We start from the raw sequence: 26,247 nt of genomic DNA, 5'->3' as shown, positions 1-26,247 counted from the left end.
AATGTTGGTGCCTACTTTATATTTTTACATTTTAAAGATGACTGTTTTTGTGGATGCTGTTTTACTGTTGGCTTTTTGAAGCTGCACTCACACCAAAGAAGGCTATTTCATAAAATATGTAGGCTTTATGAGTAAGCTCTTTTTCATCTTGATGACACAGACTGGTTTAGCCTGTAAGACACAGCACAGGTGCATCATGGGACTCAAAGGCTGTGCTCTTGTTAAATTATCAGTAGACAAAATCTAACCATGTATTTTATTTATCTGTTGGTCTGCCATGTGATATTAACCTGCAGATGGACTTTTGGCTGTCTTTGCTGTCAACAGAACATGAAGGGACATTAATAGTGTGTCAGATAGTTGTATCCTCTGTAGTAATATGTACTTGCTGTCATGCTGAACTTACATAGGCTGTAGTGTGCACATCTCGCAGTGAAATCTCATGTGATTATGATTTTTGTAATTGCTGCTGTTTATAGATTAAACAGCCCCCCTGTGTGTTTGTGGATGATTCCCATGAAGCCTCTTCAGAGTAACTAGCAACAAGCACTGGCAATAACTCCTGCTACACCACAGTGAAAATCTCTTGAGCCAAACCAGGATGGCAAAGTGACTGGATAATTAGCACAATCAGGCCTATAATTCCACATCTCAGGCGAGACTTAAGTGAGTGTGAAGTCTCGTGGGTGTCAGTGGAAGAGACTGAAGAAAGGAGCTGTGTTTCTGTCATGGCGCGTGCTTCATTTTTCTTCCAGTGAGCAATTCACGAGTGCTGATGCGTAAGCAAAGTGGCACTAAATAGGATAGACTGAGTTTTTAGCCACTCGAGCAGTCTGGCAGTTGGTTGGTCCACCACTTTGGTTCAGACTGAAATATCTCTACAGCTACTGAATGGATTGCCATGAAATTTTGTGCAGACATTCATGATCCCTAGTGGATGTTTCCTAAAGAATTTGGGGAAATTCTCTGATGTCCTCCAGTGGTTTTAAGCAGTTAACCATCTTATCTTATATACCACAGTGTAGAATTACTCTGTTACAAGTAGAAGTCCTGCATTCAAAATTTTACTTAAGTAAAAGTACAAAAGTACAAGCATAAGAGTATACTTAAAGTATAAAAAGTTAAAGGACTCATCATGCAGAGTGGCCCATTTCAGAATAATGTATGTTGTTTTAAGCATTAATATGTGCATTGCTTGTGTTGCTTGGATGTTTTTTTTTTACTGTATATACTGCTATGTAGTTTATGAATTTCAACAAGGTATCAATACAGTCTTATCATTTTTTTTTTTTTTTTGGGGGCTTTTTGCCTTTATTTTACAGGACAGTGTGAAATGGGGAGACAGACAGAGTGGTGGGACGACATGCAGCAAAGGGTTGCAAGCCGGAGTCGAACTCGCGACCGCTGCAGCGAGTCATCACCTCTATACATGGGGCGCCGGCACTATCCACTAAGCTACCAACGCCCCCAGTCTTATCATTATCTATAATGATACATCATAATTAATTTGTTGATTATATGTTGAATTTTTATTCAGAATCCGCAAAATAACTAAGAAGTAAAGGTGTTAAATAATGTTAGTGGAGTAAAAAGTACCATTTCCATCGAGATGTGATGGAGTAGAAGTCTAAAGTAGCAGAAAATGGAAATACCTAAATAGAGAACAAGTACCTTTAAATTGTACTTACAGGTTCTGGGTTACTGTAAAAACAACATGGCAGACTCCATGGAAGAGGACCTGCACCATATGTAGTTAAAAACGGTTCATTCTGGGGCGTCGGTGGCTTAGTGGATAGAGCAGGCGCCCCATGTACCAGGCTGTTCGCGGCCCAGGTTCGACTCCAGTCTGTGGCCCTTTGCTGCATGTCACTCCCCCTCTCTCCCCCCTTCACCCTTGACTGTCCTATCAATTAAAGGCAAAAATGCCCTAAAAAAATCTTTAAAAAACAACAACAACAACAACAACAACAACAACAAAAAACAGTTCATTCTAAAAATAATGAAAACACAAAGATTCAAATTTTCAAGTCATTATAAGCTAATGAAAACAGTTATGAATGTTATATACCATTTCTGCCAATATATGCCCTTAAATCCCACACACACTGCAATGTTAAGTACTTACGAGTACATTAGAGTAAATGTACTAAGTTACTTTCCACCACCACAGTGAAAGGTCTCAACAACTTTTGGATGTATTGGCATCAAATTTGATACAGGTGTGCATGGACCCCTCATCCTCAAGTTAACATTTTAGTATGTCCAGTACTTTTGTCTTTGATTGACCACCTGAAAAACCAACTACCTCCCATCATCTTCAACTGTACCTTGTATTTAGTGCTAATTACCAAACCTAATCCTAAATTAAGATTATAAACATGATGAACATTTAACCTGCTAATAGAGGTGGGAATCCAAGATACGATATAATCACGATACTTAAGTCACGATACAGTATTACAGCAATTTTAAATATGTTGTGATATGCTGAGTATTGCAATAAAATATATGGTGATATATTGAGATTTATTACCTTTGTTTCAACTGTAAATTATGTCCCCAAAGGAAAACTTTGTCAACATCTGCTGTATCTAGTGTTTAGTATGTTCATCTCACTTCAGCCATTTCTTTGCAGCAGTATCTAGTGGACTGTAAAAGCAATTGATTGTATTATTCTAGTCTGCTACCTTAAGTTTAGTAATATTGATCATTTATATTATAGAAAATCGATACGTGGCAATGTGTGACAAAACGATATTGCCACACAAAAATATTGCAATACTATGCTGTCTCCCACCCCTACCCACTAAATATCAGCATCAAGTTAGCATCGTCATAATAACCATCCTGGCATGTAGTCCAAAGCACCACTGTGCCTAAGTGCAGTCTCACATATAGAGCCAATAGCATGACTGTAGTGTGTATGTTCTGGGTTATTTTTTCTCCTACATTCATGTGGTGTTGTGGTCACTTGCTGTGAGCTTGACAGTGTTGAAATGTGAAGAGAAGCACAGTAGGGGCTGTGTCAGTAGCAGAATGAAGCAGAATATTGTAGTATTTTCTTGAAACTGTGGTGGAAGTTGCACACTGTCAGAAGCACATATCTCGCTGCAACATCCCAGAGCAGGAAAAAAAAAAACAATTCCGCAAATCTCCCTGTACAACACCGCTGTCAGCTTGAGATGTCTGTATGCAGTACAAAATGCCTGCATTAGCTTGAGGTCTCAGTTTTATTACAATCAAATAAACTTTTCATGGAGACAAAGCATTTAGATTGAAAATAGCTCAAGTGTATTTCTGTCATTGCTGTTATAATCCAGATGTAGTTGACTCTTTGGTAGAATAAACGGGAATACATTGCTCATTGTTGTTGCTGTTAATCTGTTCAACCTCAAAAGGATGCTGGGGCCCAGAGGCCAGAGAGAGTCAGTGCTGCCAGTTCAAATGGAAAGTTTGCTTACGCACAACACACCCTTCTTTCACAGAAGAGTGAAAGTTTTATAAGAGAGTGAAGTTTTGAGGGAGAGGAACTTCATCAAATCGTCTCAGAGATTGCCTGCAGCGTCTCACCAACTGCTGAACAATACAGTGTGTGTACCGAACCATGACACATATACATAACACCGCCGGAAATGGAGAGGAATGTATTGGTAACTATTTCTAGCGTAATTGTCAAAGAAGAAAAAATGTTGACTGAGCTCAACTTTGCATACGCCTCAGGCAAATATAAAGTGCATGTAGGTTGTTATCCTAAAATATTTTGAGCAACCAAACACTTTTTTTTTAACTTATCTCCATGACACTTTTTTAAAGATTTTTGAGGCATATATACATATTCAGTGTCTAGACATTCTCAGCCACAAATTGTATCTCAGAGCTTGTAAGTGAGCCTGTTTTCAATCAGCTGTTATTCTAAATGTATGCTCACGTTTGAGGACAAGATGAAGTGACATCAGTTGGTAACAAGAAGACCTGAAGCAAGGTTGTTGATTACCTCTGCAGAGCTGTTTTTTGACTCTCGATGACCTCCTGTCTGCGCTAAACGAGACCCAACTTGCTCCCAGTCATACAGGCGTCTCAGGGAAAAACTGTGTCATTTTGTGGTGCTGCGAGATGCTTCAGTGAAGACGCTGTGCCCTGGAGCTGAGGTCAAGCTGAGCTGACATTCTGTCTCAGGATGTGGAGGGCAAAGGACATTTTGCGTGGATGGTTCATCATCACGGATATTTACCAGTACATTTTTATATCATTCATGCGCTTTCTCCCTGTGGACTCATTTGGCACAGGCAAGACATGAGAGTCTTGCTTCTACAATGAGGACAGGAGGTGCAGATTGAAAAATATCAGTGAATGACTTCAGATATTGTATTTTAAAATGTATTGTTTGTCAGCCCTGAGACTTTTATGAAAAGCTATTGAGTTGAACCATAAACACTGATAGAATATAGCATATGGACAGTAGCAGCTTGGTAGTGCTGTATTGTATGGGTCGATATAGAGGGATTTTTAGATGCAAGGGGTTTCGCTGCTTCCCAGCATTGGATGCTTGACTGGTGTGCCACAAGGCATGTGGGTTTCTGCTTACAGATTTCAAACCAGCACAACATTGCAGCTTGTTTGGCAATTTTCCCTTATGTTATAAAAATAGTTCACTAAAATGTTTTCTGTTCGAGGCAAGAAATAAGCCATGCAGCTGCTGAAGCTGTCTTCATTTTTGATCAGTAACAGTCTGAAAGTTTAAAAAGTTTCAAAGTTTCCAGAGGCGGCAAGTCACAACGGACACCACTAAATTGGATAAAACAGCCTAGATTTAACTTAATGCAAATGAGGAGCAGACGCCCCATCTCTCGTAATCCGATGCAGCGCTACCAGAATGCATTGCATGGCTGTTTACATTGACAATGAATGAGAAGTGAGGAAATGACAGATCCTGTGAACATGCATCTTAAAGCTCAAGTTCAGACCAAATATTTGCAACTGGACAAGTATAAACTTGCAACTACGTGCGTCGTTCTGCAACGTTCTGATTTCCAGCTTTTCAGTCTTATTTTGTAGCTGAATGTAATTTGTGGCTTCTTAAAATATGAATTTGTAGTAGTGATGAAACAGTCAAAACCATAAACTAAACATGCATCAGATGGACTGTATTCATAGTATATACGCCACAACAATAGGAACCCACTGTCCGCCACTGGCACACTGTGAGGACGGAAACAGAGTGCTCAGCAGGGGTGATTGGCTGTTGAAACAGGTGACAAGATTTACGTTCTAAAACCAGCCGTTGGCGATTTGACCAACTGAGTTGCAGGTGACACCATCAGCCGGCTTTAGTTGACAGCACCCCTGCCACTTTTCGCTGCAAGGTTCTTAAATGTTTTTGTAGAAAGTGTCACTTGTAGGGATAAACCTGCAGAGAATCATTACCTCACACTTTTTTTCCAGCTCTATGGAACATTTTAGTGGCTTTCAGCTCATTGTTTTGGTTTTGTTGCACACAACTTTACTGTTTTCCTTCACACTATTTCCAGCCATAGCAATCAGCTGTTTTGAGCAAACAAGCTCAGATTAACCCACTGTAAACTACCGGCACAGAACTTGACAGCAGATGGACAACGTTGGCGACTATTTGTTGAGCATAGTGGAGAATGTAGCCGCTAAAGAGCCAGATATTTCTCTCAGAAGATGGAGAGCATCTTACCTTGGGCCTTGGGAAATAAGTGACAGGGCACTTTTCATGTTTTACGAAGTCATTAATTGACTAATGGTAAAAAAAAATCCAAAGATTAGTTTATAATGAAAATAATTGTTAGTTTCAGCCTTTACATAAAAACTAAAAAACAGGACGCAATAGGAACTTCCCACATTCAAAAGGAACCTCCTGTCAAGAAAATGATGAGTAGATTTTGGAGCAAAACATAGCTGCATAAACCTGCAACTGAATCCTCAAGTTTCTAATGGCACTTAAGTCAAAGGCAGACAAGTATATTGAGAAGAAAAAGTTTATAATGGATACAATAATTAGCTCATTTAATGACCTCATTTATATAACAGAGCGCTTAGTATATCAACCTGAAAACAGTGGAACATTAGGCAGCTCAAGTGCCTCTTTTTTTTTTTTCTTGTCGGCAGTTTGGGAGCAAGCAGTCTCCAGCGCTGCTCAGACAAAGTGAAGGATGTGGCTCAGTCAGCAAGGCCAAATACAGTGGGAGGTATATGATGAGAGACAGAGGCAGACAGTTACACACAGAGCCAGGAAGATGGAAGATGGACTGCAGCGGGGTGAATAATAATGGAAGAGTGAGAGCGTATAAAGTCCCACGAGACCTGAGCATTATCATAGAGGACTCAGTGGGGAGCTGCAGCATCCCCCACGAGTGAGCAAAGACCTGTACACAGAATGTTGCTCCCCTGATTGTGCTTGTGTGTGTATTTGTAGATGCATAGAGAGAGCATCAAAAGCTGAAGACGAGATCTGAAAATAGACAGATGCAGATAGACAAATACTCTGGGAGGGGATGTGAGGGGAAAAGATGGAGGGGCGATGGGCTGGGTAGTAATTCAGCTATAATTTATCACCCTTGCATATCTGATTAATTATTCACCAGGCTGTTAATTTACAATTTAATGCATTTAGAGGAAATGTTTACATCCTGTCTTCGGTGACTATTTGATGGTGTTTAACGAGACGTTAGCCGCTGATTAATTTCCGGATTTTGAAAGATAAGTGTTATCAAAGAAATAAAATGTAAATCATCACCTGATAAGATTTGAACCATTAGCAGGTGGTTTATCTTAATGCCTCTCTGCTCGGACCATTTAATCCGGGTTTATTGGGTCTGGGATGCGAACAGGTGCTCACTGAGGCATCTATCTGCGGTTTGCAAAGATGCATCATGGGAATGTAATAAGAGTGGAGCAGTCAAGTAAAAGAAAAAGACCTTGATGTATTGCGACTGATAACCATTACTGTCTTATGTCTCTCGGTTAAAATGCTATTTGAAGAATCAGAAACAGTCACTTTCCATTTTAAATTACTACCAGAATAAAGACTGATGTGTGGATTGATGTGGGGAAATTAAAACAAGCTTCTCAGTGAAGGCAACTCGAGCTCTTTCTGATTAGTTGAATTATTTATTTTATTTGTCATTAGGGTGAGCTTAAAGAAGAGTAATAAAATGAAATGGGAACGTCAGTGTCTTGAAACATGCTAATATACTTTAATGATAGATGTCTAATGAGAAGAAATAGCACCCTTAACTCTACAGACCAGTGTAGGGATCACTTTTTTTTTTTTGTAGGCCAACCTGAAAGTTAAAAGACGACTTTGGCATTTTTCAACCTGAACCCAACTTCCCCATGTAATTGTGTGTATATTTGTGACGACAGCAGCCAGCAGCCAGCAGCCGCCCAACGGCCAAAATGTAAACATATGGAACGTGTGAAAACTGTCACTGTATCGCTGTTAAATGTGGTTATTTTTACTACAGACCGGCCCAGGTTGTTAGAATAAGTGGCTGAAGTGTCTCTTTACCTTGAGCCATTGTGTTTGTTGCTGTCTAAGTTAAGTGGAGGTTTCGTTCTGAAATCTCACGAGATGTGACTGGCTGCAGGAAGACAACCTTGGAAACCTGAGTGAGAGTTGGAGAGAATAGTAACAGGAATAGTTTGTTGTGTTGGAGTACAGAAAATGCAGCTCAGTGTGGTGTTTGTGCATTTCTGAGTTGGGCCAACAAAATGAAAAGCTACATTTTGCACAGCTTTTATAGCCTACCATTGTTGGATATTAGTTTGTTAGATATTATAAGGCAAGTTGTGCTACAAATGGATCGTAACACTCCTGTCCATACACTGTGGCTGCAGACCATCAGGTTGGCAGTGACCATTTTTACTACTGTCAGTCAAGGAGAAGAGTGAATCCAAAGCACATTTTCCCAAAGAAAACTGCTGTTCCAGGAGTGGGAAGACCTGCTTCAGACTAGCAATATACCCATTTCAAGGTATACCGTGATTTAAAAGTTGATGGTTATTATACCGTGTACATTTGTTAATCTACAATATTAAAAAAATGCAGCTGGACATTGAATCTCCCCTTTATTTTAGTTTTCTTCTAATGGGGAGACTTTTTTCACGTACTTACATTAACAAAATGGTTTCAAGTTCCAATTATGGTGATAAAAGGTTTGTTCAACTACAAATTACCCTCCCATTTTCATTCCTTTAGGGATCATTTTGACTGATAATAATATAAATTTTGTAATACCATGAAACTATGAAACTATGATATGGTCTGAGACGGTTATTGTTCCATTAAAATCTCAAACTGTTGCAAGCCCACTTGCGAGGTCATTTTTGCCGCTAAGTTATTATGTTATTATATTATTATCTGACGTAGTGTTACACATGAAAGCATGGCAGGATAACAGCAAACCAATCCCTCAGTTAACGATAAGTAGGTGCAAAATATCAACTGATTTAGGACTGATTATAACAAATCTATATGGATTGATTTTCCATTTTCAGCAGTTGACATTCACAGTAATAGAATAAGTGCCAGTAGAATATTGTTACCAGCGTGTTACACCTGCATGATGTAAAAAATATGTTAATGTTTGGGTATATGACCAGTAAGATCAGTTATATGCCTACGTTTGACCATCTTATACTTTCGGAGATATCACACACACCCACCTGCAGTGGCTGGACAAGAGGAAAGGATCAAGTATGAAGCCAAACTACAACATGCAGGAGTAATTACTCATCAATCAGTGACATACCTAGGTAAAGAAATCACCTACTAGCATGCAAACATGTTAGTAAGGTTACTCGATGGATAGTTGCCCATTAGGTCCCTGTGGTCTTGGCCATTGTGTAGAGTCCAAAGTATTATCCTTGGACACGTTTTACAGCTTAGATAATCTTCCTCTGTGGACATAGGGTTACAGGAACACAGCCAGTCTCTCAAGCTTCACGGCCTTGCAGCAGCTGGTTCATCCTCCACTGCCTGTTGTGCCTTCTGTTTCTCTTTGTCTGCTCTTTAATTAGTAGGTGCTTTATATCCATTTACTTCAACTCAAATAAATACGGGTGGCCATCAAAGTCAAAGGCCTTGTCATCATTTTCAAAATCAGCTAAGTAACCATCCATAACATTGAAATTTCTTTTGATGACACTGAACTATGCATTCAGTACTCCATACAACAAACCATTCCTGTTACTCTTTCCGCCGACTCTCACTCATGTTACCACAATTGTCTTCTTGCAACAAATCACATCTCATGAGATTTAAGAACGAGACTTCAGCTTGACGAGATAATAACAGATAAAGGTAAAGAGACATTAAAGCCACTTGTAATAACAATCTGTGGCGAAAATAACCACTTTTAATGGAGATACAGTGACCTGTTCAGTTGCCTCATATGTTTACATGGCGGCCGTTGATCGACTGCCGGCTTCTGTCGTCTCACTCAATACTGGAGAAAAACCCATTGACTTCAAGACAAGGAAACTGGTGCTAAAATGCTGAATTATTTCTTGGTTGGAGATGATTTCTCCCCCACTTTATTGTATGAGCCTCTTTACAACAGTTATATAGGTTTTTAAGCAATCTTGAAAAAGCAAATATGCCAGTCTGATCAAACAGTTTAATAATATAATGTACATATCACTCGCTCTTTACAGTTAGGTTGATGTTACCCACCTAAATATTGAGCTGTGTGTGCTCATCATTTGTGCGGTCCCCCCTTCTTTATTGGCCTGAAGTTAAGAGCTCCCCTCTCCCCCAGAGAAGGCTGTTTAGCATGCTCCAGAGGTTAGCGATCATTAACACTAATGTTGGAGACTGCTTTCACAGCTTGGACGCTAATCAAGACCGTAATTAATGTACTATGAACAAAAAAAAAGCAGCCACACAGCTCTCTGTCCTGAGAGTAGCTGGGTGGAGACCAGCAGCCTTGGGGAAACTCCTTTCAGCAGAGGCAGCAGCTTTGAGTGTGCAGCATGCTAGACTGACAGAGATTAGAGTAGCAGGATCTAATTGGTCTCTTTCATGATTTCTCCATGTTAATTAGCAATGTTAAGTCAAATCACAGCCAGTAAGTGTGAATCACCAGCTCTGGTAGGAGAGGCAATCATCTGCTTAATTTTATCCTTGGCTCATCGGATCATTTTTTCCTGTCACATCAGTTTAATTCGGCTTTTGAAATCTGGGAGCCAGTCGAAAACCTGGATTGCGGAGATGCAGAGAGTCATCTGCCCAGTCACAATGATGCCTCTTTATTATCAGTAAATCATTACATTAGCATCTGAGCAGGACACACCACTGGGCAACAGTCTACTCAGCTCCTTGGCACACAGTAGCATGTCAGCCATGCCAATCAGGCTCACGTCCCAGGCAAATCTGGGCTGAGTCCGACGGCAATCTTTGCCACCGCTGTTGAATACTCATCAACAGAGAAACCAGCATCAAATGCTGTCAGGAACATTGCATGCTGCTGGTGAAGCAGAACACCTACAAGGTACGACAGCGATGTACCCAATGAGTCATTACACTCATTAATTAATTTTCTTTTCTGCCGTGGCTACTCCTGCACAACAATTACATTATGTTGAACAATTAAAATGCAAATTTTTCTTCTGGTATCATGCATATTTTAAATACTTCAAGGATTGTTAAACGCAATATCCAGATGCCTGTGTAGTTTGAGACTCTTTTCGTTTTCGTTCGTTCTTACCTTTTTGGAAATGATAACAAGGCGAGTTCACACCTGCTGTTCATTCAGTCCAGACTGGATGAGTCAGTGTTTTTAGCTCTGGTTCGATTTGTGTTCACACTGACTTTTAAGAGGGGTAAACATGGATATTATACAGACTGACCGGTAACTCATTGATTTGACAGTTTTCGTGATGTTATCCTGCATCATCAGGACTTATTTCAGGGTCTCGCACTGGGTCAGGTACCCTGGGTATCCTGCAAAAATAGCTGTGTAAGGGACAAAAAATATATCTGTATAAACTCACAGGTACTCACATGGGTAAAAATGAACTAAATGCAGGTGGGCAGCAGGTGAGAACATAAACGTGCTTGATTTTTTGTGGAGAAATCAGAAATTAAAATGATTATGTGGTATTTTCAACATCTTAATCAGCAAAATTTGTCAAGCATAATCAGCCACAAGAATTTTTGTGATTCAAGAACGGAGCGCCCATCTTAAACCAGAGACTGTGGACCATACTCTTTTTCTACACAACAAACTCACTAGGGCTGCAGCTAACAATTATTTTCATTTTTGATTAATCGGTCGATTATTTTCTCCATTAATCGATCAGTTATTTGGTCTATAAAATGTCAAAAAGTGGTGAAAAATGTCGAACAATGTTCCCAAAGTCCAAGATGATGTCCTCAAATGTCTTGGTTTGTCTACACACAGATAATCAGTGTACCGTGATAGAGGAGTACAGGAACCAGACAATATTCACATTTTAGAAGCTGGAGAATTTTTTCTTCTTTATTTTGTCTTTAAAAATTACTCAAAAGTATTGATTGATTATAAAGTTAGTTGGTGATAAGTTTAAGATTAATGACTAATTGATTAATGATGTATTGTTGGAGCTCTAAACTTCAACATTTTGAGTAGAAACATAGTTTCAATTCTGCCAAAATGGTACGGTTTAAAATGAGTGACTGTGTAGCCCAGGGGTGTCAAACTCATTTTAGTTCATGGGCCACATTCAGCTCAATTTGATCTCAAGTGAGCCGGACTAGTAAACCATTTCAAAATAACTTATGAATAACTCCAGATATTTCCTAGCCTGAGATGTCTTAAGAAAACAAGTGCAATTTTAACAGTATTTCTTTTTTCCACATTCAGTCAGTCTACTGCTCACACACGCATACATTTCCACTGCTTTGTAGTAATACTGGCATCACCACAACAAACTAAAGTGGAAACTACTGAGGAAGCAGGTTAAGTTATCCCCTTCCTCACAAACTGATTACAAATCAATAAGTTTAGGTAGTGCCTTATCAATAGAGTTTGACCAACATTGTTTTCAGATAGAAGTCTGAGACAGCTACTGATTGGCAGTATTTTGCACAATATGTATTGGTGTGCAAAGTCATCCAGTGGGCCAGATTGGACCCTTTGGGGCCAGATGTTTGATACCCCTGGTGTAGCCTTTGTGTTTAACCATGGGTCGTGTCCTGGGACTTATATTAACGGGTCAGGAGGGGACTGGATTTGACTTGGACATTGATTTTGGGCAACGGGTTGCTACGGTTCTGATTATGAGCATTATTAGACTGCAACTCAGCTGCATGTTATGAATAATGACAAACCAAAAAAAAGGTATCTTGTGCAGGATACAAGCACAGCAGACCACAGTTCGAACTACTTTTGACTGTGTGACTGGTCATGAAAAATGTTACCATATTCTAAATGTTTTACAAACTGATTTCCTATACAGATTTATTATGACCACAACAGCAGATTAAAATCACATACTTAAGATAAAAAAAAATCATGTGGTCTTTGTTTGCTTTCACACCACAGACAAACTTGACCAGTGTCCACTTTGAAGTGGTCACGGTTGAGTTGTTCACAGCAGGACTTGTTTGACAATTTTCACACCACACCAAAGAAACCGAACTGACCAGACAAATGCTCCAGGGTTCGTTTAACCAAACCAAACAGGTAGGGTGTGAAAGTGCCTATAACTATACAAGGCAACGAGGGAGATGAGCAGTCAAATCCCGTACAAGTATTCAGAGCAGACTTGTTTTCCCTCAGCATCGCAGAGCTTCATTACAAATATGTTTGTACAAGTAAGAGGTTGTTTGTACTTTAAAGCTGCAACACTGCAATGCAGATTTGTTCTCACTGTTGAGTAATCACCCTTCAGAAAGTCTCGTTTTTCACTCTCTGCTGCAGCAGGCTGAGAAATGAAGGTAGACAGGCAAACTGGAGGCAGAGTTTCATGTTGGTGGCAGAGGTGGTGGGAGCTTCTGTGTTTACTCTGACAACCTTGTGTTGTCTTCTAATTAGGTCCTCAGCCTGAGCACCGTGAAGAAAGACAAGAATAAAAAAAAAGAAAAACAGGTGTTATTCACTTTACCTGATTTCTTTGTCATGCTTGCTGCACCATGCCTTAACGTGCCTCGAGGAGCAGCAGCACAGTTAAATTGAACTCTGTGCTGTAGCATTTTACGTCTCAGTGGGAGTGGAGTACTTTCACAGTTACTTTTTAGGGATATTTGTGGTTTGAGGAATCACTTCTGTCTTCCCACTGATTCATCTATCATTAATTTGTCAGAAAATGTAATCCTATAAGTGAAGCCTAAAACTGCATCAAATGGCGTTAAACTGATTTAATTTCACCGGTCACATTTTGAGGACATTTCCCTGAATTGTCTTTGATCTGCTCTACATTGATTTTTTTTGTCATCATGAATATCACTTTGTGTGCTTTCAGCCAGATGAAAATATCCGTTTTCCTTAAATATCGAAGAACTTTATTAATCACTCAAACTAAAATGAAATAATGCATTGTAGTTTTTCTCCTTTTTGCCGTGATATTAAAAGAATTAAGGGATCAAAATGATACATTATGATATTTAAATTGGCGAAATGAGCCAGATGTGTTTGTCGAATTAACAGCTCATGTGCACAGCCCTAATAGCTTTAAAAAGTTGTATTTAAACTAAACTTAGACAATGAATAAAAGAAAAAGCAATTTATGTCTGTTTTGGACAAATTAAAAAAGTGAGCTTGAAAAAGCTATTAAGCTGTAACCACTTCTACAGTGAGTCTAATCAAGCCTGCTGTGCAGTTATACAACTTCACCTTCTGTGCGGTTAAAATGAATGCAGAATTTGTATTTATTTATATGAACACAGCCTCTCAGAGGACATTGACAGTGTTTTTAATCTTATGTCTTGATGTCTTGCTTGTGATGTGATGATTGAATCAATTTATGTCAGTGTGAGTTTAGGTTGTGTGCTTTTTTCGCAGCCCTGGGGCTTTGCTTCTTTAGTTGATTTAATGGAGATGCAAATCCGAAGGGGTGGCCCCATTTGCACTGAAACAAAGTGTTAGTTGTTTCTGAAAAATGCATCAGATTCAAAATGCAAAAATCAACAAAAAGCCCTTTTTAACAGAACGTGTGCCTGTAGGCTTCTTTCATATCTAAATGTGTCGGATCTTCAGTGCATTGGAATGAACGGAGGTTTTATACAGCACTTGCTGAGTGATTTATTGGGGCTGTATTGGGAGCTAAAAGTCTGATTAGCAAAACCTTTGTCAGCATTACTTGTCCTCCCTCACTGTACCTGCAGCCTGTCTTGCTGAGTGCCACTATCCCTGGTGATAAATAGACACTCCATCCCTAATCACTACCATCGTATTGCCATTACTGAATGGGCCACTCATTTCAGGGTTGGCAAGACAGCTCAGCTCGGCCGCCCTGACAGAGGTATCAGTGCTTTGTCTCAAGAAATGTCACCAGTGTGCTGACTTCAGGGATGGAGCCAGCACCTTGGCCGTACGACAGCCCTGCTGTTATTGCCTGATTTATAGAGTTACATAACACATGACAAGGACAATGCACATTAAAGGAGTATTTCGACATTTTGGGTGGGAAATATGCTTATTCACATTCTTGCAAGGAGTGAGGTGAGAAGACTGAAACCACTTTCACGTCTATACAGTAAATATAAAACTGGAACCAGCAGCTGGTTAGCTTAGCTCAGCATAAAGACTGGAAACAAGGGAAAACAGCTAGCGTAGCTGTGTAGAAATATAACAAAATCCACCTGTCAGCACCTCTAAAGATCACAAATTAACATGTTGTATGTTTGTTTGATCCAAGCAAACAGTCTTCATACTAAGCTAAGATAACCAGCTCTTGGCTGTAGAACAGAAATGAGAGTGGTGCTAATCTTATTATTGAACTTACAGCAAGATAAGAAAAATAATGTTTTCCCAAATTCCAAACTGCTCCTTTAAGGACCGCAATTTGTCAAAATGTGTTTATTGCCAAGTTTGTGACAATATTTTGCTGACATCATCTAATATGTAGATTAAAAGACAAACACATTAGATGACTATTGATGCCAAGTATTGATTAACATTTAGTATGATAATACAAAATGGGATTAAGTATATAAACATTTTAAAGAGAAGACATATAAATATACATAAATGGAGGTAAATGATACCTTTGAACAGATGCCAGTGACTCCCCATCTCCATGCTATTCCTCAGAGTGGAGCTAATTGCCCTCTCTGGCACCCAATTACGATTTCCTTATCATCCACACTTGAGATAGCAATTTCCTTCTCTATGGGTCTCCAAGTCAATGAGTACCAGACTGCTTCAACCTTCAGTGAGCATAAGAGGCAATAATTATGGTGACATATTTAGACACATGCAGTGTTATCTCTTATTTCATACTTCCTGTTGAAAAGAAGTAGACTCAATATATTTAGTGTTGGTAGACAGACATAACTTAGCAGTCCTCTCCTCATAAGGTTTCATAATTGCAGCATGGAAATATTACATGTGTGCAAAGTTTCCAAAAGTAGACTGACTGAAATAACCAAGGTAAGTGAAGGGCTTTCAGTAAATACAGGTTATTTTGTGTGTTTTTGCATTAGAATTAGATGATTATTTATATCTGTATCCATGGAAAAAAACGACACCATCTCTCGAAAACCCCACTCTGCAAGTATATAAAATTATACAGCAGTTGAAAAGGAAAATTGTAAAATAAAAAATCCTTTTCCACAAAAACATTTGGGCCACTATGACCCAATAGAGGCTTACCAATGCTAGAACCTATCATGATAACAGCATAACGTCATAATTGAAGCTTCCATCCAAATGTAGTGCAAGATTAAACAGAAAATACGTGAATATTTGGAGTTAGGCCCATCAAGACAAACCGTGCCTGTGGTGCTAATTCTCCAGAGTAAATGTTGAAACTTATCTAATAATTTAACTTAGCTAATGTGTGGTTAGGTATGGTCACAAAGACACTTGGTTAGAGTCAGGAAAACATCATGTTTTGGCTTTAAATCCCCAGTTTGGTTGCAGAAACACGTCTGGAAATGTTCCTATGTGCCATTAAAAATACCTGCTTTTGTTATTGGTTGGTCTCAAAGTGCGGTCTGCAACTTGGCAATTGTCTTGTGTCGATCCAACACCATCCACCATCCCCTCCTCCTTCTGATGAGAACATGTAATTAAAACCACGTCCATTTAGAAATGTTGATATGATATGTATGAAACATATAAATCCATTGTATCAGAGTCAACATTTGATTCTGGCAACTGTACTGATTAAACCATAGCAGAAGAAGAGGATGCAACAAGATGACGTAATTGAAAGAGCAGTCGTCAAACCTCAAATGATTGGAGGCTGGAAAATGTGATGAAAACATGATGTTTATTTGCTTCAACATTCTAGTCATATGCTTCATGCCATCATTTATTTACTAAATCTGTTTCCATTTTGTTTTTATCAATACACACACATCTTCTACACTATCCAATGTGATAATTTAATCTTGTTTTGGGAATTTCTGTGTTTTCCACTCACGTTTTTTCAATGCACAAAAAGCAGGTGGATGGAAACACATTTCTATTAACCAATCTGCTGCTTTGAGTTGCTCTTTTTGAGAGAAATACTTTCATCTTATTCACCAATTATTTCCAATCACTTCTACTTAGACGCACATCAATACAAACTCAATACTTTTTGCCCAGTTCTCTTTAACAGTTCAGCCAATTAATGTCTTAGCCATCAGCCGCTGTTCGAGTATTTACGATATGAATCATCTATCAAATTAATCTTCAACTTAATTGCTTTGTAATAATAATAATAAGAGATTCTACTGTAATCACTAAAAAATCTCTTTAGTTATCTGATGTAGAACAGTATTCAGTTCAAAACTCTAAATATCAGAAACAAGAGGAACAACACATGACATTTAAAAAAAAACTTAGAGCAAAGGGGTTGAAATAAAATTCTAGTCGAGTCGGTCTCCATTGATCGATATTGACCTGCAGTTGTAGAAGACACCTCAGACAGAAAAAGAAAAAGGCCCGGAGGAAACAAAACACTGGGGGACACCATTATGTGGCTTTGACTCTCTGATCTGACCTTTTGAGACTCGCTAGACTCCAGTTGTTGATTTCTATGGAGAGAGAATCTCCAGTACAACAGGTGTACAAAAAGAAGAAGGGGAGCATGGGAGTTTAGAGAGACTGTCATATTCCCACAGTGACTGATGCGTCCATTAACAGCATGATAACATGTTACAGAATGCCCTTGTGCAAGATGCTGAGCTCTGAAACAAAACCAAAACAAAGAGTGAAATTATGGCAGTTATAAGCGTTGAGTTACTTTGATTACAAATATCTATATTAGTGGCCTCTGACCTATGCTTTGTTTTGGGGTTATGATCTGGTACTGACGATGCTGCTAATACAAAGATATTGATGCCTAAATGTTGCCAATTAATGCTGAGGCACTACTGTATCGGCTTGTTATCATTCTTGTATTATTCTGTCACAGACTTATGAATACACCATAATTTCCTAATGAGCAATAATAAGGTTAATCAATCAGTCATTCACTGGAGGTTTTTGTCGTTCTGTCACATCATCTCCAAGCAACCACTTCTCCTGCCATCATAGGGATTCACTGCAGAATTGCCTCTGTGTAAATAATGGCAACATACTGTATATGGCAAATATTGTAGAAGAAAAGATGTCATTAGTCTGTTGAGATGTCTGCTGAGGATGCTTTTGTTTTCTTCCCAAATTGAGGTCACATTAACTCAGTTAAGGGAAAAGTCTGGTGTTATTCTACGTTTTTCTGATTGTCAACAAGTGCCATAAAAAGAGACAAAAGCAAACAAAGAGATCAGTCCTGCTGACGTGTGTTACCTGTGTATCCAAAGTCTCATATCTAGTGCCAGCCCTGCCACATTTGGTGCCCTAGGCGAGTATATGACATTGTAAAATAATAATGAAATGTACAAAGTAACTTTCTAATTGAACTAGGGTTGCACTGATTTTGAAATTCTGGGCCGATACTGAGACCAGTGTTTAAAATAACAATTTGGCCCATAGCCAATAGTGATGTTTTTATATTGGTGTTTCTTGGTGGTAGTTGAGTAGGCATCAGAGAGCTTTTGTTCTTTTAACATGATAACAATACAGCATATTTTGGGGTTCATGTGATGTTAGATAACTCACCCATATCCCCCAGTGAGCAGGTCAAGTGTAACGAGCTGCGGAGGAGGGCCGGGGGGCGGCAGGAACCCAGCAAAAAGGCCTCTCTATTATTTAGTAGGTTTTGCTTTTGAATGTTGTTGTTGTGGCATTAAGTCACATTTCAAAAATAATAGTAGGAATAGTAATAGTAAAGAATAGTAAAAGATAGACATTTAGATTTTTTTTTCTCCTCCCATTAGTGGCGCCCCTGATGCCCTCATAACACTTATTCCTTTGTACCATAGATGTCCATTAATGTCCAAAAACAATCAAAAATACATTTATAACCCACGCTGTAGCACTCCACAACATGTTCCTGTAGTATGATGAATACATGCAACATGTTGTTTATATTGAGTTGTTCTGCTGCTCAACTGTAAATACTCACTAATGCACCACTCTTGTGACATAAATCCACAACAAATGCACTACTACTACAGAGTCCTTCATGGGTCCAGTTTTGCAAAGCTCAGCACTGAAAGCAACCGCTACCTGTAATTATCTCCATGTTAAATCAGGACCTGTCCCGCCCCATTAATATTAAGTCTTGCAACCTGACCCGTGAGTAAACACACCATTTTGCCATCACACTGTTTTGTGATATGTACCGTCCCACTCAGATGTGCAGTGCACTTGCTGAGTTAGCTCCCACTTGTGTTTGATATAAACCAAACTGAAACAACTGATTTTGTGGTCATCATCTGTCCACATATCCAAAGTAACTGCTCAGTTGCTGTGAGTCAGCTGCATCCTCAGCTCCAGAATGACATTCTGTCGGACATCTACTGCATATTTTGTCAGTGCGATACAGTTGTTAGATCTGGCAGAAGCTCATGAGTGTGGCACATGGCCAGCTCGAGCTATGATTGTGTTTGTTCTCACCTGCTGACTATCCTTGTTTTTACCGGTGCCCGTACCTGTGAATTTATATGAAGATATATCAAACCTGTTACACAACTTTTTGCATGTTACCTGGTGGTACCTGACTTGGTGCAGGACTCTGGTTTGAGTAGTTTGCTGAAAACTATAGTGTCCAGCTGCTGAAGGAAATAGTTTATCCTGTTTTTGTAAATAACAGTACACACTGTGAAACACTTTTGTATGTACAAGTAAGAACAAATGTCTCTGAAGTCAGAAAGTGAGAGAGAGACAGACTCACACATTGTTTGTTTTGGTCCTGTGATGAGATTTGTTGCCTGTAAGAAAATTATTTAGTACTGCCAAAGTCATCTGATGAGGTTGTTTCACCCCTGAAATGCACCTTGTGTTTGCGTTTGGTATTGTGTGGCATGACTCGCCTTTACTAACACCAGTTTTTCCAACACACACAACATGCCAGTGCTGAAGCTGCCATTATGCGATGTGATAAAGAACAGTTGTATCAGCTGCAACATGACTGGCTACCAGTACAGCACCATGGTTGTTGAATTTGGACAAGAAGTCCATACATCCAGAAATACAGTCAGCTGGTTGCAGCCTTTATTGCTGAAAGCCTTCTTACACACCTCTGATGCAGGTCTGCTGTTCCTCTGTGAGTGGCCGTTGCCAATCAGCACCCTTGTGGGTGGGACTAAGGTTACCAACCTTTTCCAGGCTTTTCCAGAGTAGCTGTTGAGCTTTGTGTAAATCCACTGCTACTGAAATATAACAGCTCTTTAATCAGAACAACACCTTGCAAAGGTGTTTCCAAGAAAAAGGGTGTTTTTTTTCTGTTTTCTCCACAGGTGTAATCAAAGGTGTAATTTATCAGTTGGCACCTCTGGTTCCTGTGAAATACATCTGAAAGATTTGATGCTTATTGTTATTCCCCATGTGTATCTTAGAGCTGTGCAACAGATTTGTGTCTGCAATGAACAGGATTATTTTCTGTTTAACAAAACAATTTGTTCTGCATAGAAATGGTAATTATCGATTTTTATAAAAAACTTGAAGCTAACTGCCCCAAGCCAACAATAACACTTCTGTCTTCACTGAAAATCACGCTGTGTGAATATTAAATACATCAGTCGCGGTGATACTATAGCTGTGTTCAGTTTGGTTTATCATTCCCATGATTCACAGAGACTTCACAGCTTACACTGTGTGATGTGAAATACAGCATTTATCTACATTTCCTGGCCGCACTATGCCTTCCGAGTCTCAAAGGGCAATTAATCTACAAGCTATCCTAGTTATTAAATACATTTCCTCTAAAAAACACACAGCCTAAGTAATCACAGCTTTTTATGATGACTGCAGTGTGTTATTATTGCTGCTTTACCGCTGACTGAGGCCATGGCTGAATATGACATTTGACAATTTGATCTCTCTCTCTTGGTTCAACAGAACGGCGAGGCATCACTCTTTGAGGTGAACATCCGTTACGTTGGCGGGTTGCTGGCGGCGTACTACCTGACAGGAGAGGAGGTAAGATTAATAGATGTCTGTTATCCCTCTACTCTGGTGAGATCTGCTGCTTCCTTTATCCCCAACCAACCCTGCAGTTTGAATGATGAACAGGCTGCATCTGAGTGTGACTGCATGTGTGTGTGCGTAGTGTTGTGTCACCATAGTGCCCACATAAAATGATCTCATACCACAGAAGCACTTTCATGTCTCAGGCTTTCCAACCAAAACAATATATCTTGCTTATACAGTACACATAAGGCTCATTGTTTGAGACTTTAGATTATTTACTGGGAAATTACTTTGTTCACTTTTTTTATTATATATTAATGCGTGAAGAAGTTGCTGTGCTCGCTAAAGTCAATAGTAAACAAGACCCTGTTTTGAGTATGTAATATGTAACATAGTATTTTATATTGATTTACACATTGCCACACCGTTTCAGCAGAATTTCACTTTCACACTCTCACACTACAGAAATTTACATTTATCTGACAAGCAATTTACATAAGCTATCATCTCAAGGTGAGGATATGAACAGAAATATAAAGAAAATGGACGTGCATCATAGTGTATAGTTTACATAAGTACATATAGGGCAGATAACCTGTAGAAGTACGAGTTCATAGTTCCAGGCCAGGCAGACTGTTCACAAATTTGTTAATGGCTTCCAGGTTTTAAAAAATCTCTTAATGTAGCCGTTTAGGCTGCATCTGATTTCCTCAGAATTTCACTTTTTAACCATTTAACAGGTTTTCTTTACCCAGTTTCGAGCTCTGTTCATGTTTCAGTTATACATACAGGGAATAACTACAAGGACACTCAGAGAGCGCAGACTTTGGTCGAGGCCAAATGCCCTATTTTGCAATGTTAATAAAAATGAAAAATAATTTGTGTATCCTTCCTGTGATTCAGATCTGCTCCATTATTAAATGGGTTCCTCCTTGGCCCCATGCTACACAGTTCCACCAAGTGTCATGAAAATCTGACCAGTAGTTTTCTGTAATCTTGCCGATAAACAAACCAAACAGAAATCATAGCTTTCTTGGCAGAGGTAGAAATAAAACAAAACAAATAAATTCATTCACACAATCTTGCTGAGCAAAATTCTAACATGTTCTGCTAAAGGTGGCTGTAGGCTAAAGATTACACTGTTGAGAAACTGGAGAATACACTCTCCTGCCTAAATCAATTCATTTTTTGATCCTGGGGTTATTTTATCTGCAGTTTGTTCCAACTGCAACAGCAGAGCACATTGAAATACTTTAACGCTTTGATTGAGGTCTCTATAGACTGAATTACAATGTTTGTTTACAATAACTTCGGGTACATTAAAATCTAACCTTGCTGAGCAGACGTTGCCTCAGTTAGTTAGTTAGTTAGTTAGTTAGTTTGTTTGTTTGTTTGTTTGTTTGTTAGTTGTTAAGCACCTAAAAACAGCCCACCAAAAAAATTAATAAGACTTTAAGTGTACTCACCACTATACCTTGCCTTCAGACAGACTTTTCCAACGGATAAGTGAAGCCATTATATCAAAGCCACCAGCCACAAAAATGGTCATTTTACGTAGCAGAACACTGAGTTGTTGGTCTACTGCTGCCTCGATTAGTTAGTATGTAAGGTAAAGCGGAGCAAATATTCAAATACAGCGTACACTTACTCATTTTTTTGTGTTTAGGTGGCCAAAATACACTTTTGCTGCAGCCCTTTCCACAGCAGCACATTGTTTATCTTCCATGCTGGTGGAGCTGATTTATCAAACACGATACCAGAGCAACAAAGTACATGAAATAAGCACAACAGAAACGTCAGACATGTCAAACCACTGTGTTTCACTAAATATCTATAAAAAAATACAGTTACAGCTGAAAATGACAACAGAAATCAGTGAGTTTGCTGATTTTACGTATCTCCACAATTGTAGTCAATTGTCAGTTTTCTAACTGGAAGTGATTGTTGGAGCAACGTCACAGTAATTCGGTCTATAGGTTTCTTCTTCATAGCAACAGCTGCTATGGCCTATTAGTATTGTATTACGTTGAGCCGACCCCATGCCAAAATGACAGAAAAATCGTTGTTTCTAAAGTTAACAGTGACCTACGGAATACTTAAATTATCGTAGAGAATCCTGTGTTTCTCTGTAAAGTATTTGGAAATTATGTGAAAGAATCAGGAAAGACACTTTTACTCTCTCTATATATACATAAAAACATCTATAATATATATATATATATATATATATATATATATATATATATATATTAAAGAATGAGAGAGAATAAGTGGCATGTAAGTAATTTAAAGGAGTATAGCATTGGTTTAATAATGATTGAATTAACAGACCCGTAAAAGGACTCCACTTCTTTAGAAATATATGCATTTTCACCCTTACTCTGTGCCTTATTTGCTCCATCTCAGAAAAGTTAAGATTTCTTTTAAAAACAATTGGCAGTGAAAATAATCAGTGCTGAGTATACGTTGCTTCTGCTCTCATTGCATTATTGTTACAGTATGAAAGAATTAAAGCATTTAAATACTCGTAGGCTATGGATGAAAGCCCAGAACCAGAAGGTCATTTGGTTAAATCATTTGGGAGGCGAAGTGAATGAGAATCAGTTTTCTCTGCTGGAAAAACTACCACTGTTGTGTCCTTGAAGAAGCCGCAGCAGCTCCCGTGAAGCTGCTCAGCAGCCAAGTGTAAAGGCCTGTGGTTACGATGGACAGCTACCAGGTGTGAAGCTGTGAAACTTTATGAGCGTGGAGCTCAGCCTTGCCAGAAAAAAAGTATGAATACCCTGTAAACCTTGGCTGGATAAATAAAGATTTTGTAATTGCCTGTGACAACCACACAGCACAAATGGTCCAGTTCATTATCAGTGCATTGTGAAGTCACTGGAGGTCAACGTGTCACCGTAATGAGTGTCCGCCTGTAGCAGCCTCCCGGAGCGTACACACACCATACACTGCGGTTGTACTGTTTTGAACAGCACTCAGTCAGAGAGGCTACAATTTGTAGAGAAGCAGAATTAATGGAGAGGGGATCCAGTGACATATGAACACTCAAGTCGGTTTAATGGACATTGATTTGCAGGCCGAGCGAATTGAGGGGAGAGCAGCATTAAATTGTCCACCACTGCTGGATGAGTGAAATATGAATACATTGCTTGAGCAGAATATATTGTTGAATCCATTATTCCACATTTGCGTGCCATTAATGCCATGCAGAAAATGTTCTATTTTATTCACTGGTCCAAGGAAAGTTCTATATATGGCTTCGATTATGACATTTTCTAATATGAATGTGTGTGTGTGTGTGTGCACGCGCGTGCAAGTGTGTGTCTGTGCGAGTGTGTGTCTGTGCAAGTGTGCGTCTGTGCAAGTGTGCAAAGAAAGATTCCTCCATGAAACCTTATCTCGCCATGTCACACAAGGACATTAGTGCCGATTAGTCAGGGTGAGAAAACAAAGAGGAGCTACTTTTAACACCTTTACATCTTTTAGCGTGCTTTCACACCTGTACTTGCTTCATTTGGTAGAAATGGGAAGAAAGGGAAGAAATACTGTTAAGGTCTTATAGTACGACATCTTAGGTGTAAATTTCAGCCCATTCTCATTCCCAGTGCGACAAATACCGCTGCTTTTTCATGCCCCTTGGCATATGATATTCACATCAAAGACATACTTTAGCATATTTACAAGGAGCCCGGCTTTCAGCTAACTACAATGTCAACCCATCTGTGGCAACACTTGATGCTGAGAGGAACTGACATAGTATAAAAAGTGAGAAAGTCTATGTAGGGCAGGCCGGAGGGAGGAGAGGTGGATGGGTCAAACAAAACAGGACTTTCATCCAGGAAATCGCAGTTCATATCCAGATTGAAACCAAAAGTCAGCATTGTTTTAACGTAATGTAACGCAGTTTACATCAGTCTTTGCACACTGATGTAACACAAGTGACAACATGATCTGTTTATTAGGGCTGCCCCCAACTAGGAATTTTTTCTAGTCGACCAATAGTTGTCATTTAGGGCCATTAATTGACTAGTTGCCCGCATGTTTACGATATTAATGTAATTATTAAATTATATTTTTTGGGCGGGGCAACACAATGGTTTGAGTTGAAGGTGTGAGAAAGAATAGTATCAGTAACATTGTTAACACTGTGCTACATTACAGAGAAATACAAAACCATACTAATGAACCTTCATTAATATAGGCCTATATTTTATCTACAAGTGCACGTCACACACTGAGCGAGCCGCCTGTTAATGACGCTGTCGGCAAAGCAGTAATGATTGTGCTAAGTGGCTAATGGGCATGTAGCTACTTACATGTTTCAAATGATACGTCATGTTTGTAGTCGAATGACTACACTGACAGAGTTTACATATCACCTTGGGTTTGTCCTATGCTTGTCTTAACAAGGTTGGGCACTAGGCCCTACTGTTGTGCGTTTTTTATGCCAGTTTTCAAGAGTGTGGCGGCAGGTTGGCTCTGAGGTTGCTAAGCAACCTTAACAAGAACCCTGGAGCCTATTTACCTTGACCTCTCTGGTCACATTTGGTTGACTATTAGGGGGCAGCCCTACTTTTTAGAGACCTAACCAATTAGTTTTATTGCTTAAGCCTAATGCTAACTATTTCACAACATTAACACAGTATCTTTCAGCTGTGTGGCCTAAGCACTGCTACGAGATGCTGAAAGGCGTGACAGACAATATTTGATGATCTGGGATGAGAGCAGGTTGTGTATTTGTCTTCTTTGGTGTTCACAAGGAGCTCACAAAGAAATACTTGATTATGAGCATTGTAAGTTGTGACTGGAGTTGGTCTTAATGGTCTTTTTCAGAGGAACAGCTAAAATACACAGACTTGGGGACAAGCTACCAAATAAGCTCACGTAAATATAGGCTGCACTTCACGTTTGATTGAGCCTAAACAAACCAAACCAAACGGGCAAACAGGGAAATGCACCAGAGTCAGATTGAGTCTCACAGAGTCTCACCGCACTGAAGACGTTAGTTTTATTGGTATTATTTCCATCAATCTCTGCTGCTCACTAAGTTTTGCTCAGATGACTACAGTCCTTTTTTTTTGCATTTGGACTTTCTTACCATTTACAGTGCACCATCTTTCTTATGAGATGGAGCACACCATCTCAGTTTCCTGATGGACGTATCAATACCCTTTACCCCGGCGCAGTTATCCATCACATGGCTCACTTGTGTGCTTTCTGTGAAGGGTCCCTGAGAGCGAGATTTATAGCTACCTTATCCCCCTCCCCTCCGACTCCCCTATTAGGATCTTTTCCTCTGAGTCTGCTGCTCCATCCGAATGATAAAACCGACAGATTGAAGGTCTGTTGCTGCTGCAGAGACTTAAATCAAGCGAGATACAGTGTGGGAGACTATTACGAGATTGTGGATCCAGTTTGACCAGAGGACATTGGGCAGCTGGTGCCGCTGTAAATGATTGCTGGGGAGCGGGTGCTGATTATGGCTGCTTGCAGGATGCAGTTTGCTGGCGAAGTGCTTGGAGCAGAACTGGAGCAGCACCTGACCATTAATAACCTCCTGTTGTTTTGACCG

General features: G+C 39.4%; 1 protein-coding gene across 2 annotated transcripts in view; it reads left to right on the top strand.

Moving 5' to 3' along the window:
- The window catches only part of LOC117266098 (mannosyl-oligosaccharide 1,2-alpha-mannosidase IA), a 260,952-nt gene that overhangs the window by 141,523 nt on the left and 93,182 nt on the right, over positions 1-26,247 (top strand). For both annotated transcript variants that reach the window (XM_078171741.1, XM_078171740.1), the window contains exon 4: positions 20,601-20,681. In XM_078171741.1, coding sequence (XP_078027867.1) covers positions 20,601-20,681 — 81 coding nt within the window. The remainder of the gene's footprint in view (positions 1-20,600; positions 20,682-26,247) is intronic.

The sequence above is a fragment of the Epinephelus lanceolatus genome, chromosome 10 (assembly GCF_041903045.1).
Source record: "Epinephelus lanceolatus isolate andai-2023 chromosome 10, ASM4190304v1, whole genome shotgun sequence".
In the NCBI taxonomy this organism is placed as follows: Eukaryota; Metazoa; Chordata; class Actinopteri; order Perciformes; family Serranidae; genus Epinephelus; species Epinephelus lanceolatus.
The sequence above is the reverse complement of the archived record's forward strand: the minus strand, read 5'-3'. Positions and strand labels throughout refer to the sequence as shown.